The sequence below is a fragment of the Echeneis naucrates genome, chromosome 9, assembly GCF_900963305.1.
Source record: "Echeneis naucrates chromosome 9, fEcheNa1.1, whole genome shotgun sequence".
Lineage (NCBI taxonomy): Eukaryota > Metazoa > Chordata > Actinopteri > Carangiformes > Echeneidae > Echeneis > Echeneis naucrates.
The window spans coordinates 6,063,443-6,083,694 of NC_042519.1; the positions used below are offsets into that span (position 1 = coordinate 6,063,443).

The 20,252-nt window shown below is 40.2% G+C and overlaps 1 protein-coding gene across 2 annotated transcripts in view; it reads right to left on the reverse strand.

Annotated features, from left to right (window-relative positions):
• dock5 (dedicator of cytokinesis 5) overlaps positions 1 to 20,252 on the reverse strand; it is a 30,075-nt gene that overhangs the window by 5,445 nt on the left and 4,378 nt on the right. For both annotated transcript variants that reach the window (XM_029510326.1, XM_029510327.1), the window contains exons 2-40: positions 18,582 to 18,665; positions 18,299 to 18,339; positions 18,157 to 18,212; positions 17,787 to 17,883; positions 17,487 to 17,635; positions 17,211 to 17,346; positions 16,946 to 17,103; positions 15,991 to 16,072; positions 15,260 to 15,389; positions 14,480 to 14,552; positions 13,090 to 13,232; positions 12,801 to 12,926; positions 12,544 to 12,668; positions 11,164 to 11,262; positions 10,869 to 10,941; positions 10,643 to 10,746; positions 10,239 to 10,419; positions 9,834 to 9,931; positions 9,625 to 9,714; positions 7,944 to 8,044; positions 7,677 to 7,811; positions 7,482 to 7,593; positions 7,025 to 7,095; positions 6,712 to 6,818; positions 6,399 to 6,535; positions 5,188 to 5,283; positions 4,872 to 4,970; positions 4,459 to 4,629; positions 4,235 to 4,335; positions 4,093 to 4,151; positions 3,706 to 3,860; positions 3,491 to 3,576; positions 2,984 to 3,140; positions 2,812 to 2,852; positions 2,642 to 2,732; positions 2,362 to 2,481; positions 1,935 to 2,024; positions 1,302 to 1,406; positions 846 to 987 (exon numbers count right to left, since the gene is read on the reverse strand). In XM_029510326.1, the coding sequence (XP_029366186.1) occupies positions 846 to 987; positions 1,302 to 1,406; positions 1,935 to 2,024; positions 2,362 to 2,481; positions 2,642 to 2,732; positions 2,812 to 2,852; positions 2,984 to 3,140; positions 3,491 to 3,576; positions 3,706 to 3,860; positions 4,093 to 4,151; positions 4,235 to 4,335; positions 4,459 to 4,629; positions 4,872 to 4,970; positions 5,188 to 5,283; positions 6,399 to 6,535; positions 6,712 to 6,818; positions 7,025 to 7,095; positions 7,482 to 7,593; positions 7,677 to 7,811; positions 7,944 to 8,044; positions 9,625 to 9,714; positions 9,834 to 9,931; positions 10,239 to 10,419; positions 10,643 to 10,746; positions 10,869 to 10,941; positions 11,164 to 11,262; positions 12,544 to 12,668; positions 12,801 to 12,926; positions 13,090 to 13,232; positions 14,480 to 14,552; positions 15,260 to 15,389; positions 15,991 to 16,072; positions 16,946 to 17,103; positions 17,211 to 17,346; positions 17,487 to 17,635; positions 17,787 to 17,883; positions 18,157 to 18,212; positions 18,299 to 18,339; positions 18,582 to 18,665 (4,221 nt within the window). The remainder of the gene's footprint in view (positions 1 to 845; positions 988 to 1,301; positions 1,407 to 1,934; positions 2,025 to 2,361; positions 2,482 to 2,641; positions 2,733 to 2,811; positions 2,853 to 2,983; positions 3,141 to 3,490; positions 3,577 to 3,705; positions 3,861 to 4,092; positions 4,152 to 4,234; positions 4,336 to 4,458; positions 4,630 to 4,871; positions 4,971 to 5,187; positions 5,284 to 6,398; positions 6,536 to 6,711; positions 6,819 to 7,024; positions 7,096 to 7,481; positions 7,594 to 7,676; positions 7,812 to 7,943; positions 8,045 to 9,624; positions 9,715 to 9,833; positions 9,932 to 10,238; positions 10,420 to 10,642; positions 10,747 to 10,868; positions 10,942 to 11,163; positions 11,263 to 12,543; positions 12,669 to 12,800; positions 12,927 to 13,089; positions 13,233 to 14,479; positions 14,553 to 15,259; positions 15,390 to 15,990; positions 16,073 to 16,945; positions 17,104 to 17,210; positions 17,347 to 17,486; positions 17,636 to 17,786; positions 17,884 to 18,156; positions 18,213 to 18,298; positions 18,340 to 18,581; positions 18,666 to 20,252) is intronic.

Genomic DNA, 20,252 nt, shown 5'->3' on the forward strand with positions numbered 1-20,252 from the left:
CCCTCGCCCAGAAGGTTGGCTGGGATTGGCTCAAGCAACTCCCGGAAATGGAAAAGTGGTAGAAGATGGATGGATGGATGAATAATAATAATAAAAAAATTATTATATCGATTATTTCATTTATTTATTTTGGCAAACAGAGTCCACAGCCATGTTAGAAGCATTGCCACTTTGACAGGCTGTGTTTAAGCACACCCATACTTTGACCTAAGTCCAAGCGGCAACCGACTGTGATGTCACCCCTTAGTGAAGCGACAGGTTTGTAATTAAGCTTCTGCCATCTTCGCCAGAAGAAACCATATTTGGAGGAGAAGGTTGGTGCTGAGGAGGAGTGACAGATTAATCTGACCTGCTTTGTACTCTAATCTGAATGTCAGGCAGTTTCCCATTTCTGGCACAGCCTGCCAATCACACTGTTGTCATGCCCTAACACATAGTCTTCTTTATGGTATATTTTCCTCTAAATGGGACTCTAATTTAAAAAAATTCACTTCATGTAAGACTGGTGAAGAAAACTGGAGAATTTAAACTCAATGAGAAAGAAGGTGAGAAGTCAGCCATTTTCTTATATACATCAATGCAGTCTAATTTCTTTGTTCATGATTAAGGCACTTAAGCATTTGGCTTCACTTCTCACTAGTCAGAGTCAGCTTCCACTTTTATACACATTCAGTGTCTAAATGCTAACCTCAGCATGCTCAAAACAGCAATGCTAACATCCCAATCTTAAGCAGGCCGTACAATCCTAAATCATCCTAAATGTGTGTACTGAATTTCATTGTGTCAGCATCACTGCCGTCGCCAACATGGATAAAAATCCTATGTGGGTCATTAGTTAAGGATACGCTGTCCAGGGGAGTTGCAGATGTCGTCTCCAGGGGCGGCTGTGCTGGTCATCCTGACTGCGTTGGGGAACTGAGAAAGCAGCTTTAAGCTGAAGTCTTCCAGCCACTCATACTCTTTGCCTCGGTAGATGAACATCTTGTTCTGCAACAGACAGTATTTAACACAGGAAATAAAATAAAATGAAAAAAAAAAAAAAAGGTTTTTGTGTAGTTATACAATGTTTCATATCAGTTTATTCTACGTGCACTAATTTTCTATGACATATGACAGGACCCTGACAGGACTATATTCATCCTGACATTCTTACATCATTACAGAAAGGCAGTAACCTTTATTGGCATTACTGCATATTACCCTGAGAAATTTTTCAAAAAATCCAGCACACTGCATTGGCACAGGCGTATGAGGGTTTTTTTTAAGTCTCTATTTATTAAAATAGGTAATCATTTTCTTACCCTGAGGAAAGAAGGGAATCCAAGGCCATAATATCCCACAGCAAAGTACTCCGGTTGTGGCCGCATTGCATGCATTATATTTTGATAGAACTGGGCTTGTTTTTTCTGTGAGGCCCAAAAAAAAATGATGTTAAGGTTGCAATCCACACACAGTTTGTTGTAATTAGTCTGTAGCTACAAAATGAAATTTTCATTATGAATTAATTCCAAGAACATGGAAAAAGCTGAAAAACGTGCTCTCATTTCTCTTTTCTTATTTTCTTTTTTAATTTTGAAAGATGATGAGAAGCACAGTCATATCAAGCAATTAACAAAAACACTTAAAAAATTAATCTTAATACACCATTCAAATTATATATCATCATCAGACACTATCAGTGTAGAAATGAATTGGATAAACAGGCAAACAAACACTTATTTCCGTTCCCCTGCCTTGAGCTGTTCTTTCAGCTGTTCTCAAGCTGAAGCTGGCACACAATTCCAATCCCATATCATCAGTGGCAAATTACTAGGCAGGAACAATGAAATCATTTGCATTAAAGTTTTTCCTACACATGTTTATGAGGCTGCCTTTATATGTTTCGGGAGTGACAGTGTTTTGTTTTTAAGGCTCAATTGCATGTATTCTCTTACCAGCAGCTGGCTGAGCTCCATGAAGTCAAACATGTGGCTCTCATGCATCTTGGCCAGCTGTTTTCCAAGCTCAATGGCCTTCTCCCACATCTGGGAAGACATGCATGTTGCTCAGTTAAAGGGGGACATAAAAAACGAGCACAAACATGGGAGCAGAAGGTAGACTTTGCCATCTGGCTCTCTCGTCTGCTGTGAAAGCCCCACCTCACAGCTTCACCATGCAGCAGCCAGTTACGAGATCTAAATACTTACACAACTGAACAACCTGTGGCTAGTGTATGAGCTTTAGTAACTTCCTCTGGAGTGTCACAATCTTATCTGAGAGCGCAGGTTTTAGACATTATGGTGGGTAGTTTACGCAATATGGATTAAAAAAATAGAATCTAAATTCTGGTGCTAGCTCACAGATCGAACAGGGATCACTCACTTTGCCCTTGTCCAAGTAACATATGATCTCCTGGAAGAGCCTCTCTTTCAGCTCCTGTTGGGTCCACACATGCTCCCCATCTCGAGGGATCAGATGAGCAGCGCAGGGTTTGTCAGACCACTGAGGAAGACAAATATAAGTATATAACATATAACAATTCAATATTCAAATAAATAACTAGAAGCAAGTGGATATCAGCAATGGTTAAACAGTTCAAACGTAAAAAAAATATATATATTTGATGTTTAAGATGGGAAAAAAAGACTGATTTGCTAAAGACCTCCAGTAATTCAGCATGCAGCAGCAGTGTGTAGGCTGCCTCTGTGTAGTTCTCACAGTCCAGGTGCAGATCTCTCAGCTTATACAAGTACCTGGTAACGAGGACATCAGTTATATGCAGGTAGCAATTTACCCCACAAACCACACATTCCGCCTTTCCATCTCCCTCACCGGATATAAATGTCCTCCCTCTTCTTTTCTTTGTAGAAATTCTGCAGGAAAAAAAAAAAAAAAAAAACAACACAATTGCATATTTCTGACAACATTCTCACAGAAGCAAAGTGCATGGGTAAGTATGAACACACAGTGTTAACCCTTTGGTAAATACAGGCTCAGAGCATACCAACACATTGACGGTGCAGCTCATGCGGTGCTCTGGACTTTCATCATGTGTTATAGTGCGGTACGCCAGGAGATTCTCCAGCAAGCTGCTCAGCAGCAGAGCCAGCTCCTCTCCCGACTGTGACAGGTATCTGTGGCGTCTGCAGTGTTCCAGTAACCTGCACATACAAACAAATGTCCTTCACGGACTACTCTCTATCTGTAAAGGGCTAATTATGCTTTATCAGTTTGCCAAAACCTGATGAGGGCATTCAAATTCATTTCTTTACTTGTCTGGCTGTATGTTCTGCCCTTAAGTGTTTACTATTGATTAGAAGTTGCTTTCAAATCTAACAGTCCCTCGTGTCCTTTCTGGTTCCTGGAGGACAATCAGAAAAGCTTTTGTTGTACTCTGGAGGCAATCCTATATGAATTCCCTATTACACAGAACTGATCAGTTTGTTGTACAACTTACACAACCCTCGGAAGGAAAGACATTTTTTCTGTTTGATCTCTTCCTTTGCCTTACGTTTTTTCCAGCAGGGCTTTGTACTGCTCATCCCCTTGGCCCCCTTCTACCTCTTGATCCAATTTTGTTATCAGTTCATTTTCAAACTGCAAAGATAAGAAGGGAATTAAACACACCATCACACAAATCACAAATGTCATATTTAGCTGGAAGCGACTTCTGTCAAATTCAAACAGAAAACACGAGAATGCTGAACTTCTGAGATAGCTTTTTACCTTTTCAAATGTTCTTCCAGGGCTGAAGTTGTGCTCACACTGCATCATATCAAAGAAGATTGGGATGGTTGCTTTCCTCAGCTCTGGCTGAGGTACAAGTGTGACCTCCAGAATGGGCCCAACCATTGCTGGGATGAACTTCATTTTGTGGGGGCCTGAGGGACGACATTATCACACTGAAATATCATAGTACGATTTGGGAAGGCAATATGCTGCATTTTCATCTCTCAACAAATAGAGGCCAAATCTAATATTGCAATAAAGGAAAATAAAAGTAGAATGTGAAACGGGACAAAAAATAAAAATTGCATAACTGTCACATACTGAATAAATAATTCCTGAACCCAATGATAATAGTGGCATTATCAGATGGTGCAAAACACTCACCAAGATTGTACCACATATCTCTGATCTTAAACCCAATGGTTTTTCTCATGTCTCCATATCTGTGGCAGATTCAAACCAAATTACTCTTGAAATAAGTTTTCTCGATTAAAATGATATTTTTGATGCTTGTAAATGATCTTACTTGTTCAGTATCTTATTTCTTTTCTCTTGAGAGAAGGATTCCAGTTGCAGTTTCTTGTGAGTGAGAAACGCCACAGTCAAATGAAAGTAGTTATTCCACAGCTGTGGGGGGAGCAGGGTTTTCAAATATTAATGTCATAATTAACTTCTCATAACAGAAGCTTTTGGTTTTCAGCTTAACCAAAAATGTAACCTCTACTGAGGAAGGGGAAGGACAAGACACACCTGTAGATGAAAATGTGCCTGGTCCAGAAAATACATGTTGAGGACATCTGAGTACTGGTTAATGGCCCTCAGGAAAACCTGCATCTGCACCAGGTTCATGACCATCCAGTCAACAGGGAAGACATTTCCCATGAGGTCTTTAAACATGATGAACGTCTCCATGAGGAAGTCCTGTGGGCATAGAAGAAGCATTCAAGCAAATCCACACTCTTACATGTCAGACACGCACACAACGTTACCACAGCTTAATGGTGGCTCAATGACATTCTCATCATGTCCAGTCCACTATATGAAAAATCCATAATCAATATTCCCTTCAAGAGCAGTAAGTGGCCTGGTTGGTTTAATGCCTGTTATTGATGAGATGTTTCAGGACACGATGTAGCCAACTGGAGAGGAACAGGGACACTTACAATGATATCCTGTCTAGTCTTGAAGGTGCCGATGTAGTGGGCGTAATGCATGTCATCCATTTGCTTCAGGATAGCTGTCATACAGGCAAGATAGTGTCCCTGCCACAGAGAAGTCCACTATTAGTCTCATAACTTTACAGAAGAACAACCCTAAAAGCTCCCACCCCCAGCAAATGTTCTTTCTTCAAAGTGCGTTAATGATATATTGATATAATACAGTATTTAGCTGTTGTTGATATCAGTATAAATATTAGAATGGATGCTGAAGGTAGTTGTGAGGGACACATTTCAGCTGTAACATCACAGTGAGCCTCACAATAAGAGGGGAGGATCTGTCCATGCTGATGACAGTGCGATTAACCCTCCGAAGAAGTCGCTCCATTATCAGCTGAACATGCCCCCTCGTTGGACCCTGCAAAGACAAAACAGCCTCAGATACAATTACCAGCTGAAACACAGGCACACTGAAACACAACACACTGCTGTCAGCTGGTTTTATTTGCCAGGGGTCTAAGGCATTTGACATTTAGATTTCTCTCTCCAGAGCCCTGCAGACATTTAAAACAGCAAAGAACTAAGGCTAATCAAGTAAAAAACTGCTTCTTCTGTAAAAAGAACAAACTGAGAGCTGAAACCATTTGTCAAGTGACAGGAAATCAAACTGCATCTGATGACAATAAATGAATTGCTTTTGTCACTTTTCAAGTACAACTGCCATCCATACCACGCAACATCTACTAATCTGTGAAAATTATGTTTTTGCTTGTCCGCAGACAGAAAATATAAAATAAATATGCCCTCTAGTGTTTCAGGGGAATAGTCTTGGCCATTTGTCACTATTTTCCAATGTTTTAATGAACAGCTAACAAAGGAAATTAATCAGCAGATTATGCAACATTGGAAGGTTAGAAACAACTCCCGACTGCTTTCAGTGAGGTCTGTGGATTATCCAAACAATCCAAATATTGACCTCAGGGTAGTGGCAGAAATCCCTAAGATCGATAAAACCCGGGCAAATAAAATCAAACTTATCTAAATGAATAGATGTTCCAACCCTTTCATCCATTTTACTCACACATCCGCTGTGACCTAGACCTACTCACCTGGGTCGCAGTCACAGCCTAAACTGGGGTTCGGATGTTCCCTCCCTCATCTAGCCAGTTGCCTTCAGGAAAATCTCAAGATGCTCTCAGGCCAGATGGGACCTGAACATCCTTCCACAATGCTCTGGGTTTGCCCCGCAGCCTCCATCCAGTTCCGAATGCCTGGAAAACCTCTAGTGAGAGGTCCCTAATCACCTCAACTGGCTCCTTTCAACACTTCAGCTACGAGGTCCCTAAAGATGCCTCAGCTTTGTAGTCTAATCTCTAATGATGAGTCCTGTCACCCTCCACGGGAAACTAATTTGGCTGCTTATATCCACCATCTCATACTGACCAAATGTTATTGTTCTGTAATTTGAGTGTAATGATCCTTTAAACTCGTTATCTGTGTCTTAGTGTCTGAAGGCAAATCTAGACTCCATACCACATCTTTGCGGTCCAAATTGTCCAACACTGTACTGAGCAGTTGGACGCAGGCCTCATAGTCGGGCTTACTGGAGTGATCATCCAGCTGCCCACTCAGCTGGTCAGTAACAAGTGGCAGAAGCACATCTCGACAATCTGTGCCAACAGAGAGTCAGAGAGAGAGAGAGAGAGAGAGAAAACACACTTCACTAGATAAAACATCCCATTTTCTGTTAATGGAGCTGACCTGACAAACTTCTTTTTTCCCTTCCTTTCTCTTTCATCTTGTGCAAAATGGAAATATGTGGTTTTTGAGCTTCAAGGACTCCTACCTGGCTGCCTGAAAAGGTCACTCTCCACCATCTTACACATGCAGCCCAGCTTCTGACGCACAAGCTGAGAGTCTGGAATGCTCTCAATGAACTTTGCAAGGAGGATGCTGAAAAGAGAATAAAAGAAAAATGTTTGACAAGTTTAATGCTATCCACATTTCACATCTAGCACCTAAAACTCCACTCACTATGATGAGCTAATTTTACAGCAAGAATTGAGAATAATACCTCCCTTACTCTGAAGTAAATATGATCATTTGCACTGAGACGTGCAATTATCATTTCCTGCTGTGCAAAGCCTCTGGGGAGTTACCTGAGCTCCACAGGATCAAACACTGTCTGGATGTCATTAATGATGCTTGGGAGGTACTTCAATATTGCCCCCTGAAAAAGAAAAGAATATGGCCTGATAAGGATAAAGCCTATGAATGTTTTTCCATTCATGAGTAAAACAAGCTTTTCACCAAATATTTCTTCTTCAACTCACTAAGGCTGCCAACAGGGAGCCTGCACAGTTGCCACAGTTCATTTGCGAAACTTTTCAATAACTTGCATGGAAGGATGCAACACATTTTCACAGCTTCACTGTTACTGCCATTTACATGCAACTTTGAGCAATGAAAATGTATATCTTAGAATAAATTGACATTTTCTACAATCTGACAAGGTGACAAAACTATTTTATTTTTTTTTTTCAAGCTAAAATAGTGGTGAAAGTTCCTAACATAAAATGTTCATATTTAACTCTATCCCAGTTTGGTACAGTATACCTTGATCTTTACTCCCTCATCAAGTGGCCTGTCCATGAGAGTGTTAAAGGACAAGAAAAGGGTGCGAATGGAGTTGAAGAAAGCATCTCCATCTTCACTGTTCCCATAGAATCTGTTAGAGACCAGGAACTGAATCAGTTGTCCATAGAATATGAGAGTGAACTGCGAATTTTTAAATGACAGTGCTTTCAATACCTGAGATACAGGACCCGGGACTGTACAATGAACCTAAACAGGTACTTCAGAGCTTTGAGTGCTACGTAGAGCCTCTCAGTCAGGATGGGCTCCTCAGCATGGCCCACATAGTAGTTTAGCACCCCAGTTAGCTTCCTGAGAAAGTGAGTGAGTCAGGCATCAAGGTCTGCCGGTAATTTGGGTGTAGGTGGAGAAGAAGAGCAAAAGAACCTCTAAAAATAAACAGCGCAAATCATCAAAGATGGGATATACAGAATGGAGACTCACATGTAAGCCAAAGTGGCACTGAAATGCTTGTTGATGTAGGTTTCCAGGACTGGGTTGAAGTGCTGAAATTTGATGTCCCCAATGAGTGTGATTATAAATACCTGGTTAGAGACAACAGGAGGAAATAAAATTTTAATTAAAACATCATACAGTCCTGCATGTTCGGGGTTAAAGATTTTATTTAAGAGCCCTGTCAGACAAAGTTATCATCTTTAGCAATATCTGGCAGTTTTTTTTATTGCTTATTCTGTTTGCACAGCACTAGAGCTGTATAAAGCTACTGCTAACACTAAACAGAGCATTATCTCCCTACTGCTTCACAAATAAGGACTGAAGGGTTTATTCCAGAAAAGAAAAAAAAAATAATGTGAATGACATTATGTCAAAGCATGTAAAAAGGCGAAAGTGGTTACAGTTCTAGAAGCTACTGAAGCAGCCCAATCATGTGAGCAGCAGTTGTGAGTACTGAGTACCACTTCCTGCACTGACTTGGCGAAATGCAGGGCTGCAGTATTATCATTGTGACAATTGCTAAGGCCAGTACTGTTTGTAACTGCCAAAACAAGTCATGAAAGCAGTGTTTACAGAAAATTCTGAAACACCGACAGTAGGCAAAAATAAAAAAGACACAGAATTTAGTTACTGCCTGACTCCTTAAACGAATCGTGTGACCCCTGATTAGGTCACCTTAGGTGGAGGACCATTTCTGTTTTTAGACAGTATTCAGTTTTCTCACATTTTGTTATATTGTAGCTTTATGCCTCTCCTATTCTCATCTTTCTCAATTATAAGAATTACGTTTTCTTGTTTTTTCTAATGCCATAAAAAACTGAATATTTGCTAATTTACTTCAAGAGAGAAACTGAAATTTCACATAAGGTATTTAGGTCCTTTACTCAGCATTTTTGAAAAACCTCTGATAAAGGTTACAGCCTCATGTCCTCCTGGCTATAACACATCAGAATTTTGAGATTTTCTGTTATTCAGCTTTGTTGTTTGGGTTGGAATTGTTAGTGGGCAGCCGTATTCAGGTTTCTCCAGAAATTCAAGCTGTGGCTCTAGCTGGGTCATTCAGGGACATTCACAGAGTCCATCAGCCACATCAGCACTGTTCTACTTGTGTGTTTAGAGTCATTGTCCTGCTCGAAAGTTAACCTTTCAGCCACACTCAGGTCCTGAGTGATCTGAACCAGTTTTTCATTAAAGATTTTTTCAGCCCTTTCTCAACCCTGAGCAGTCACCCTGTCACTGTTCACCCCACCTTTTCGATGCTGCCATGACCATGCTTTGTGGATGGGTTGGTACTGGGCAGTGCCTGTTTCCTCAAAACAACATTTTTAGTGAAGCCAAACAGTTCAGTCTTAGCTTCATCAGACCAGAGAATCTCACACAGTGTCAGCACAGAGGGCTTGGGAGCTTTTCTCTTTTTAAAAACAAAATCCAAGCAGGTTTTTTTTAAATCACATCTAATCAGCTGACTTCAGTCAAATGACTCCAATCAAGGAATTATCTTAAAGATGAGATTCATTTCACTATTAAGTGGTCATACTCTTTTGAAAACCTAAAAATTACCAAATATGAAATAAGTAATAGGTGCTGGGGTCTGAACTCCTCAGATTGCCATGGCACATCATGAGAAATACTGCCAGCCACCAAAATTGTGGTTTCACCAAGAGCTAACCAAGGCATTGAAGACCAGTGTATCATATGTGTCCTTCTCTGAGGTGTCCATCATGATGTTGAACAGAGCGTCAAGAGTGTCCTGAAGAAACTGCAAGAAACAGAAACCCATTACACAAGTGCCATTACAAAGAACTCTTTGCAACATCTATAAAATCTAGCAGAATGTTATACATTTGGTGTAGCATTTGTGACACAATGGCAACTCACTTTCACAATCTCCCCTCCCTCAACCTCCATCAGTCTCTGCAGAGTCTGGTGCAGATCTTCAGGGTTAGACCTCCAATTTAAAAGGCCAAGAAGATCCACTGGAAAAACATCAGCATCAAAATAAATACAGTGGCAGCAACACTTCCTCTGTTACAATATTAGCATGGGTAATTGATGTTAAAACTTGTGTAATTTCAATAATAATTTAATTAGATCTGCATTCATCAACATGAGCACCATTGATGAGCTTGATTTGATTTTGAGGCAATCTGAGGGGAGGAAAAAACGGTGGAACCGAATCTCTATCTCTATCTCTATCTCAGATTTTTTTTTTTTTAAGATAACTTTTTACAGGACGTTCTTTGAATATCACAATTTTAGCATAGAAATGTGTCCTGCAGATACCGTTCTGTGTGAGTTTAGTGGAACAGGTGAGCGTTGCAATCTGGAAGCTGTCTTTAGTCACAGGAATCACTCCTGAGTGGTGGAACTGCTTTCCCGTTTGCTTTTCCTTTTCCTCCACTTCATTCCAGGTCGCTGGCAAGGTGAGATAAACCTTTGCATCCTCAGCCTTTTTCATATCAACCTAAGAAATTCATAAAGTAGGAAATGAATCATGAAACATACTGACTGATGGGAATCTGATGTGACATTTTTTCGGCTGAGGATGGATTCACTCATAATCCATGTATTGATTTTCAGCTATTCCAGAGACAGGTCTTTATGTAATTAGATTAGATCATTTGCTTATTTAAAACATAAGCCAGATTAATTCAATTTCAAACAAAATAAACATCCTAATACAATACCTTATAGACAATGGGTTCATGTCTGCCATCTTTTAATGTGGTTCCATCTCCTCTCATTAGACGGACAAAGGCCATTCCAAAGGGCTTCTCTGATTTGTCCCTGGCTGAAGGACGCACATGAGCGCAAGATGGTAACATACCCAGCAACAGTCGCCTTAGCTTTATTTAATATGGTGCTAGGATTAAACATGGATGTCTGCAATACTAATAAGGCAGCGGCACTCACAGTCCTGAGAAGATCTGTGTCGAAACATCACCCTGAGGTGACAGCGGCACACGTCTTCAATAGGAATTGTCACCTTGCAGGGAGTGGAGAAAAGTCAGGGGGATTGAGAAGATTGTGAATACAGGATTAAACATGGAAAAAGTTATTTGTATGAGTTGCACATTCTTAGCTGGTGTTTTCCCCAGAAGATTATTACATTATATTGAACCACAGAAAATCCATTTGAAGAACTAATTAGAGAAGATAAGACATCATGTTTAAGGAAGTGAGCTGTGGGTCTTTAACAAGAGCTTACCTTTACTGTTTCATTCCAGCAAGGCTGCTTCACCTGGTAGTAAATGACAGACTTGTACTCTGTGATGCCATCGTAACCAGCTCCTGGAAATATGGCTTTCTAAAGAATGAAAGTAGGGAGATTAGAACAATGTCAATTTCCATTTTTATGTGTTGCATTTAAAAAAATAAAAAAAAACAACTAACTTCTTCAACTGTTTGTGTACCAAGTGATAAGAGGAAATGTTTGAGAAACTTTAAATTTTTTGAAAACTAACAAACAAAAAACAAAACAGAAAATAGGGCCATATCTCACACCTGGTGGAAAGCTATGCAGGGCAGAAATCAAGTGTCTTTGCTAGTGTCAGACCAAACTGGTTTTCATTTTCCTGTCCAGCACCCACATCTTTTAAAAAGGCAAATAGCCATCCGAGTGCCCACGGCCATGAAGTGATTGGGCGATTACCAGCCAAAAAATAATAATAATAAAAAGACATAGTATTTTGCTGTTGTTTTATGGGCACAATACACCCTTACACTGACAGGTGCACAATGTGTGTACACTCTGTCTGGTAAAATGCACCACACCTTCTTCATTACTATCTGTTAAATACACCATTCTTTCCTATTCATTACCTAAAATAAATTTGCCCAGTCACAGTTTCATAATGCACCAAAAATGTATTTATTGTTGCCACAGTAGAACATAAAATATTTTAGAGATTTGTGGCTCTACTTCTGCACCTTATATTGATTTTTTTGTGTTTGCAGGCGCTGGGTTTACTTGTCAGTCAAAATGTGTAATGAACTCACAATAGATCACATACATCACATTCTCTGTTAAGTTCTTGATGATTAAAATAAAAACCGACAAAAGGTTCAAGCATGTCTGGCTTTCAAAGAGAATGGGAGATGGCACGCTGATGGGTTCATCACATGTTATGCCCAAACTGCGCCCACAAGTAATTGAGACACTATGTACAGTGCTATGCACCTGGCACAGTGACTGTTTCTCCACTCTTACATTATCAACAGTGCATATAGTTACAACTTGTGTTCATGCAGCATGCACTTTCAAGAAGGAATGAACCTGTGAATCTACAACCATGCAAACAGCACAGGGAGATATACTGAAATAAATGTCAACCTCCTGGAAGAGGAAAAATTAGTAAGCACTAAAGTCACTGGGATTTCTCCTCTAGAGACTATGAATGCTGGTGTAATATTTAATGGGAATCCATCCAATCATAAAAAGGTTACTTCACTGATATTGCTCTCCATGGAACTATGGAGAGAGCAAGGCCAAAAAGAACAATATTTACAGCAAAATCACAAGAATTGTTGGAGAATAATGTTGGCACAGTTTGTCCATGTCCATTTTGCCTTCAGCACTTTACTTTACCTCCATGGGATTGCCTTCATCATCGTGCACAGTCAGTATGACCTCCACATTTTTTGGGGTCTTCTTTTTACCACGGTCAAACTCCCCTTGTAGTAAGGTTATATAAAAGTCATTCCTCACGTTTCCTGGAGAAAGGACAACAGATTAGTTAGATGTGCCAACAGTCTATGAACCGTATTCTCAGCTTTATATGAAAATAGAATCAACATCACCAAGGCACATGCAGAGCCGTTTCCAGCAAAAAGACTTTAACCAACCTGGGAGGATGATTTCTGGGAAGCCCATTTTCCTGACAATAGCTGTGCTGCGGTCCACAAAGTGGGGGTAGTCCTTTCTGACTTGGGCAAGATCCCCTGGGAGGAGTTTCAGGGTCACAAACAGCCCTGCCAGGAAGCATGTAAAGAAATTCAGTGAGGCAGACATCACAAGTATGCACCCTATAAACCCCTCACAAATCATTTATTGCACTCAAAACAAAAAGGTCAGTTTAGAGCAACCCACTAAAATCATTGGGGGAAGACAGTGTCTGTGAGCACTTCATTTTACCCTGGCCTTTGTGATTGACCTCCCTCGTGGCAATGACTTTGTTGAAGACAGCAGTGAGTGGCTCATTCTCCCCTATGACTCGAGATGGCATGAGTGGAGACATGATGAGCTGCCTCTGACGGATGTAGGTTTCCATAGCTATTCTGAGTGTAAAGCATAGGATAAGGGGGAAATCAGTCTTTGAGGAGCAGCAAAGGCATCATGTGGAAATGTTATGGGCAATTGCTATAAAAAATTTCAACCTCAGTAATTTGGGATTGTCATAAAAAAGTTAGTGTAAAGGCATTCTACTGGCTCTGACAGCTTTTACTTTAAGCAATTTGATGCAAGTGTGGTTACAAGCTAGTGTGAAATGAGAATCTAGTGCGAATCTTAGTTCAGCATATCAGCATGCTAAGCGGTAAATAAGCAGTAAGAAAAAGTACATTTGGGACTCAAGACTGTCATCAGTGTTGCATGTGACTTGACCAGTTTTTGTGCAAATCATCAGGTTTTCAAATTTTGATGCCAGGTGCAACTCATGCAAGTCAAATTTATAATAAATGGGGTGAAACTGCACTTTCCGCGCCACAGTTAGTGAACATGGATGACGCAAAGATGAAAGAGGGGCTAGTTATTCATGCAAAAGAAAATATATAAAAGTATTAGAGTAGTCAAATGGTAAGAGGAAGACGTTAAGACAGAGGGAGGACAGAGTCCATATATTACTTATATGGATGTCACAGCAGAAGCAAAAAGTGTATAATGTATGTGTAATGTGTAATATAAGATGCAAGGTAGACGAAATGCAGCGGTCAAGCAGGAGCATTTTCAAAATATTAACATTAACATATGTTTGTTAATGGAAATGTGTATGTTATTAATATATCTACTTCACTGTGTAGACTAGTCTATAAATACAAGAAAATACACAAGATTATTTTAGAGTTTTTAGAAATACCATTTAAGCTTCTGTTCATATTAAATTAGTCCTATTAAATGTCGTGAAAATGGAGATTTATGTAATTTCAATATTGAGTCAGTTGGTTTGTTTTTCTCTGTACTGTCTAAAAAAAAAAAAAAAAAGCACAAAGAATGATCTTCCACCTAGGGTCTTTGTGAATGTATTATTGTCCTCGTCCTCCCATTGTGGAGGTGCTTTGAAAACACAACCTTAAAGGCTGTCTGTGTGAAGAGCTAACTCTCAGCATTGCACACTATTTTTTAAACTTGCCCTTGAAATGCAGCATAGAAGAATGCATCCTTGAAAAAGACGTGATGGAATGCAGTAAGCAAATATAACCCAGAGCCTATTCCACTTCTTTTCCATTATTAGTTTGTGTGAAGTTATAAAACAAAAGTTAGCCTGTTAGTAGCAAAAGAGCTGTAAGAACATCAAAAGCCTGCTCACTGTTGAAAGGGGATGAAATGCTGTTTGTCCTCATCGTCAGTTTTGCCATGGGCAATATCTGTAATGTCCATCACTGCAATGAGAAAGACGAAGAGCATCACCAAGCGCCATAGACAAGGGTAAACTCCTTTACCAGATGTAATGTAGTTTTATACTTTCTGCCCCCCCCCCCCAGAAAAAAAAATTGAGAATTTCCTAACTTCAATAAAAGTTAATTTATTCATTATAACTCTGGAGAGTGTATGTTCCTCTTTTGAAACAGAAGCTGAGCCAGGTGTTGGCTCTCACTCACCTGTTGCCTGGCACAGCACACAGCCAGCATCAAAAGACAGATTGAGGGGTTCTTGATCTCCAGCTTGAAAATGCCTTTGAATCATTTATTCTGCCCAGCTCTTTTCCTAAACTGTTTTTTTCCCTGCCTAACAATAATTCGACTTCTGACTTAAACACTCTTTCGGACTCTGGTTTCAGTCCATCCGTTCGAACAGCAGAGGAAACCATTTCTCATCAAATCCACTAATCATCTGGCCAAAAACAAAAAGACCATTGCTAAACCAATTTCCACTGACTCCTTTGCCAAGGCAGACTGGAGGCATTTTCTAGGTCAGAAAGCAGGTGTTCCCATTTCTTTCAGCGCATGGATCCTTCATTTCTACACATCGATGGAACTATTCATGCAACTACGCCATCGGAGTGGCTTTTTTTGTGTGTGTGTGTCTTGTGCTAGATTCACTTTTTTGTTGCTTGAACAAATATTGGGACATTTGAAAATCTGCTCACCGGCCACACCGAACGGTCTCCTCAGTCCACCAGTTTGTTTTTTGCCCTCTTTCAGCTCCATGCTGCCAACTCTGATGATCTGACACACCAGGAAGAGTCGCTGCCTCATTAAGTCACTGCTGCTCAGATCCTAGATGCAACGACATGCACAGATGATTTATAATGGGATACTGAGTGATACGGTAGATACAGAAGGCAGTTGACTGTACATATCACCGGCCTGCCATTATGTGTATTCACTGGGCCGGAGCTGCGTACCAGATGGAAAATATGACAGGATGAAAACATGCAGTAAAACCCTCACACATATCACCTTTCCAACATCTTAATGCGTTTATTTCTCTCAGTGCTTTTTTTGCTTTTTCAAGTAAAAGCAGTCCAGTATGCTTTGGAAAAGCAAGTCAAACTACAACGTTTTCACTGTGATTAATGTGGTTTTATCAGATTTCTGAGACACTAATTCCTGGTGGCACTGATGCCTGGGAACACAATGACTTGTTGGCGGTGGAACTGCTGCCTCCGCTATTACATAAACAGCAGCAATACAATGGTGGCAAATGCATTCAAATTTTAAACGATGTGCCGTTAATTTGAGCCATTCAGTGGAACTTTCAGTAAATTAGGAGTAATCCAGGAACAAACTGTCCTCTTTGTCTGTAAATTTCAGGCGCTGTTTTGATCGCTAAATCCGTAGCAGAGGGAATACAGGAAGCGGATTGGGATTTAGTTACCGTGAATAGCGCTGGCAGGTTGTTGAGTTTTTCAATTTCCTTAGGCATCCCCATACTGTCCCAGCGCACCAGGAAGTTCTCACTGTATGAATTTAAATCAGAATCACAGTTAGAGATCACATTATCTAAGGTGTCAGGAGAGAAAAAATATGTATAAGAAACTAATGTAAAAACACTTTCATCTGATAAAACTGATGAAATACTGCAATTGGCTGTTATGTGTAATTGCAGCCTCCAGCCCAGGGAGGTGAGAGGTCAGCTGCTGAGTAGCACCCTTGGGACTAGATGGAATGGACTGCTTTTAGAGTAGAGGTTTAACCATTACCATTAGCAAAAAGGAGCCCCTAATCAAATTTATCACTTCCATTGTACGAACTGGCACCATTTTTACCAAGGTTGGAATAAAGATGTTACTTTGTTGCTCCAGCAAGCAGAAGCAGCAGTTTAATAGAAACCTGAAACAAGCAGCCTTCCAGCTTGAAGTGTTCCTTTCAAACCGTGCTGAAGCTTCTACATCATCAGCTGTGCAGCACCGGTTAGGCACAACCTCCAGCCATTATTAATATCCTTCATTCCCATATTAAAACTAATTATAGTAATTCCTAATTCTGATATTTACACCATAATATGACAAAATACGAATAGTAGCAGCTTTAACTTTTTTACCATTTTTTAATACAAATGATCTGGTAAGTATGGTATAACAAGTCTGTGTCATTTTGAGAGAAATATTGAAATTTGTTATTTTCTCTTTATATCGTGCTAGAGAAAAAATTACATTTCCATCACCTATAATGTTATGTAAACATTCTGGGTTCAAAACTGGAAATTTTGCCTACTCTGCCCTACAGCAAGTGGCTTAGATGATTTTAAATTAATTGTTATTACCCAAAACAGACAATTAACCTGAACTTGATACTTAATTGTGATATGAAGAGAAAAGTAAAGAGCTAACCTGATGAATTCGGACTGGTCTGGGTCATATAGAGACATGAGCAGCTCCGCATCTTCTCCAATGTTGCATACGAAGTTCTTCAGGTTCATGAGGAGACTGTAGGTGTGTATTGTGCTGAACAGCGTTTGACGCCTCATTTCCAGGTTTTGCAGCCGCGTCTGCATGAAAACAAAGCCCCAAGCAGTGCATAGCAATGGGTATTAATTGACATAGGAAGGTAAAATGGAGTACAGAGAGTGATCGCATAAACTAATCCACGTCATACCTTCTCCTCTTGTATCCTGTCATCAACACTGCGGGATGCAGTCTCGTGCGCGCGGAAAAGACTGACCGTGCTTGTCTGGTCAGGATCCAGTGTGTTCCCTGCCTCATCTCGTACCACCAGGTCCAACCCCAGAATCCTAGATAACAGAGAGGATGAGAAAGTAGATGAGTTTGCAGGGACAATCTCGGGGCCATGAATCAAGATTATAAAACTTTACAATGGTGTTTATGTCGATAGGCATTTCATTACAGTACAAAAAGGCGGCAGGACTCATACCGGTTTCCATAATCAATCTTCGCTGTGACTTTCTTTTTCAACTCAACAAGGTCATCTTTGGGCAGAGTTCCTGACACAATCTGAGATCGATATTCGATGAGGCTGTAGGCCATCTGTTGAACCCCCCTGAACAGCGTTGTCTTGTTTGCCTAGATAAATAGGAATATACTTAGAGCAACTTCACTGAGAGAAATAAAAAAAATACTTGAGTGATTAAAAGTGGTCAGAATCAGGGAGGAGCATACCGCTGTTTGTACTCAAAACAGATAGACTGATAAGAGAAAAGCAATCTACACATACCACAAAAAGCTTGTGCCATATCTGTGCCCATTCCCTCAGAGTTGCCCCAAGCTCCTGCACCAGGGGTAGATCTGCTGGAATAATTATTTCCTGCTGGCTACCATCCACAAGAAGAGAATAATAAGATAGTGAAGAAGTGGCTCATCACTCACAGATCATGTCACATAATTTGGCCAAACTCAAGTGCATTTCTATACATGATAAATAGCTGGAAGGTCTCCTTACACAGCCAAGTAAAGCATTACTGAATCCTCACTTATGATAATTACAAGTACACTGCTACATTATTGGCAAATGACAAGGCAGGGAACAAATCAAAAGCAAAATGGACTATTATCAAGATGATATGTTTACTGATATGGGATCTCACCCTAGTCCCTCAACTGTAGCCTCCTTTAAGTGGATGTAGGAAGCTGGGAAAATGCCCTGGGGAAACAATGAGGTGCTATCAGCATATATACACACCTAAATGTATAAATTAGAAAATAATACCATAATAACTAAGCCCTTACCTTCTGTGATTTCTTGCGTAGCACATAGCCCCTGTACCAGCCTGAGGATATAGAAATGAATAGAAAAGTGTCAGACAGTGAGGGAAGGTAGCAGACAAGATAGGAGTGATGACAGTGCAACCTGTCAGGACAACAATGGGATAGACTCATTTACATCATTATGTATTGTACATTGATTGCCAGTAAATTCAACATTTCAACTAAGTTCCTGAGTCAGCTTCCATAGAAAAAAGAAAAAAGAAGGGGATATGTTGGGACGTGTTGTGTATTCAGCTTCACTCACCTTCCAATTTCTCAAGTATGTGCACTGTGTCCCCCACCTGTAGACAAAGCTCCTGCTCACCACTGGGATCATAATTGTAGATTGCTGAAGCAAAAAAGAAGACTTTCTCATTATGAGAAACACACAAAATCCAGTAGGTGCTGTTAACAGAGCCAATGCTTCAGTGGGCAGTTTGACTGACAAGTTTTCCTCCTCCTCGAGGTCAAGTGGATTAAGAAAAACCCCAAATCCCTTTTCAATAACTCCTAACAAATAAGAGAAAGCGTGTTTTTTTAAAAAGCTTTGAATCAAGAGGTTTTTCCGTCCCTCAATGGAAAAGGAAACCAATTCACCTCCCTTGTCACAGAACTTTGACTCGCAAGCATTGAGGATCCTGATCTTTGATTTATTCCTCATCTCAGTGCTCTTTCTCATAGTGCAAGCTGCAAAAGAATACTATGTGACTCAAACCTCTAAAGCATTTTGATGACTCTTAACTGAAATGGAAGCCCTGAGGCTGTGTTTAATGTTTCAGCAAATGGACTATTCTGGAGCAGGTGTCCTCAGTGTCAACAGTGAGAGGCAGGGCTTAAAAGACGATAGTATCACACTCACTATAATTCTGACATCATCATACCTCTTTGGCCTTATGTCACAGGTTACGTATCAGCTGAAAGGATCACCTGCCAACTCCTTCCCTTCCCTACATTCAGTTTGGTAACCTAACAGCTTTCCTGGGGGCAACTTCTGTCCTTTTCTTTCTAAGTCACCAAGCAGCAAAAGCACGTTGGCAGATCACACTAGCTAACACGCAAAACCAGACAGAAGTTTCAAAAGACAAACCTTGCCTTACAATACTGTAGCAAAGGTCTTTGTCATGACTTGATGAAGCAGCAATAGAGCAGAGCCACTTATTCTCATAGTGAGATAGAGAAGCCATGTGCGGAGCTTTGCCCTGACTTGCATGGTGATCGTGCTTGTTGCTCGAGGCCAGATTTCAGAGCACGCTTCAACTGGCTCAGCTTATCACACCTCAGTCTGAATACCAAAACTTGACAAAACAGTGAATGTGACGACCATTTTCTTTTCGTGGCTTCTTCCTCAATAACATCTTTTTTTCAAACTTTTCAAAAAGAAATTTGAACATACGCTTCCGTTCAAAGGTTTGGACACACTTTCCCATTCAAATGAATAGGAAAGTGTGTCCAAACTTGACTGGTAGTGTACATCAACACAGGCAGATGTACACTACCTGATTTTAGTCTGAGACTGTGTGTATAACCGGCCCTTGGGCTCTGAAAATAATAGGTTATACCCATACCAGTAATGTCGTTACAATTGTACAGGCTCCTGTGAATAAAACCTTACTGTGAGATCTCTCAAGGAAAACAAATGCCGAAGCTTTGCCAATACAAATTAGGTCAGTTTGTTTTTTTTTTTTTACTTTTCTTCCCCTTCAAGTAAAACCACTGGGTTTCTTCACATGGTGCTTATCAGTTCTTAAGCACAAATCACAATATTATGAGCAGAAATCAGTCTTGCAGCATTACATTCTGTGTTGCTTTATCGAAAAATAAAGTCACCAACAAACTGCAAGTCCCCTTGAAAAGAGTTGTTGTTGTCACCAGGATATTATTTGTGCAGCTAGAACAATATTGAATAAAACGTGAACTGAAGAAAATGGCATCTGGC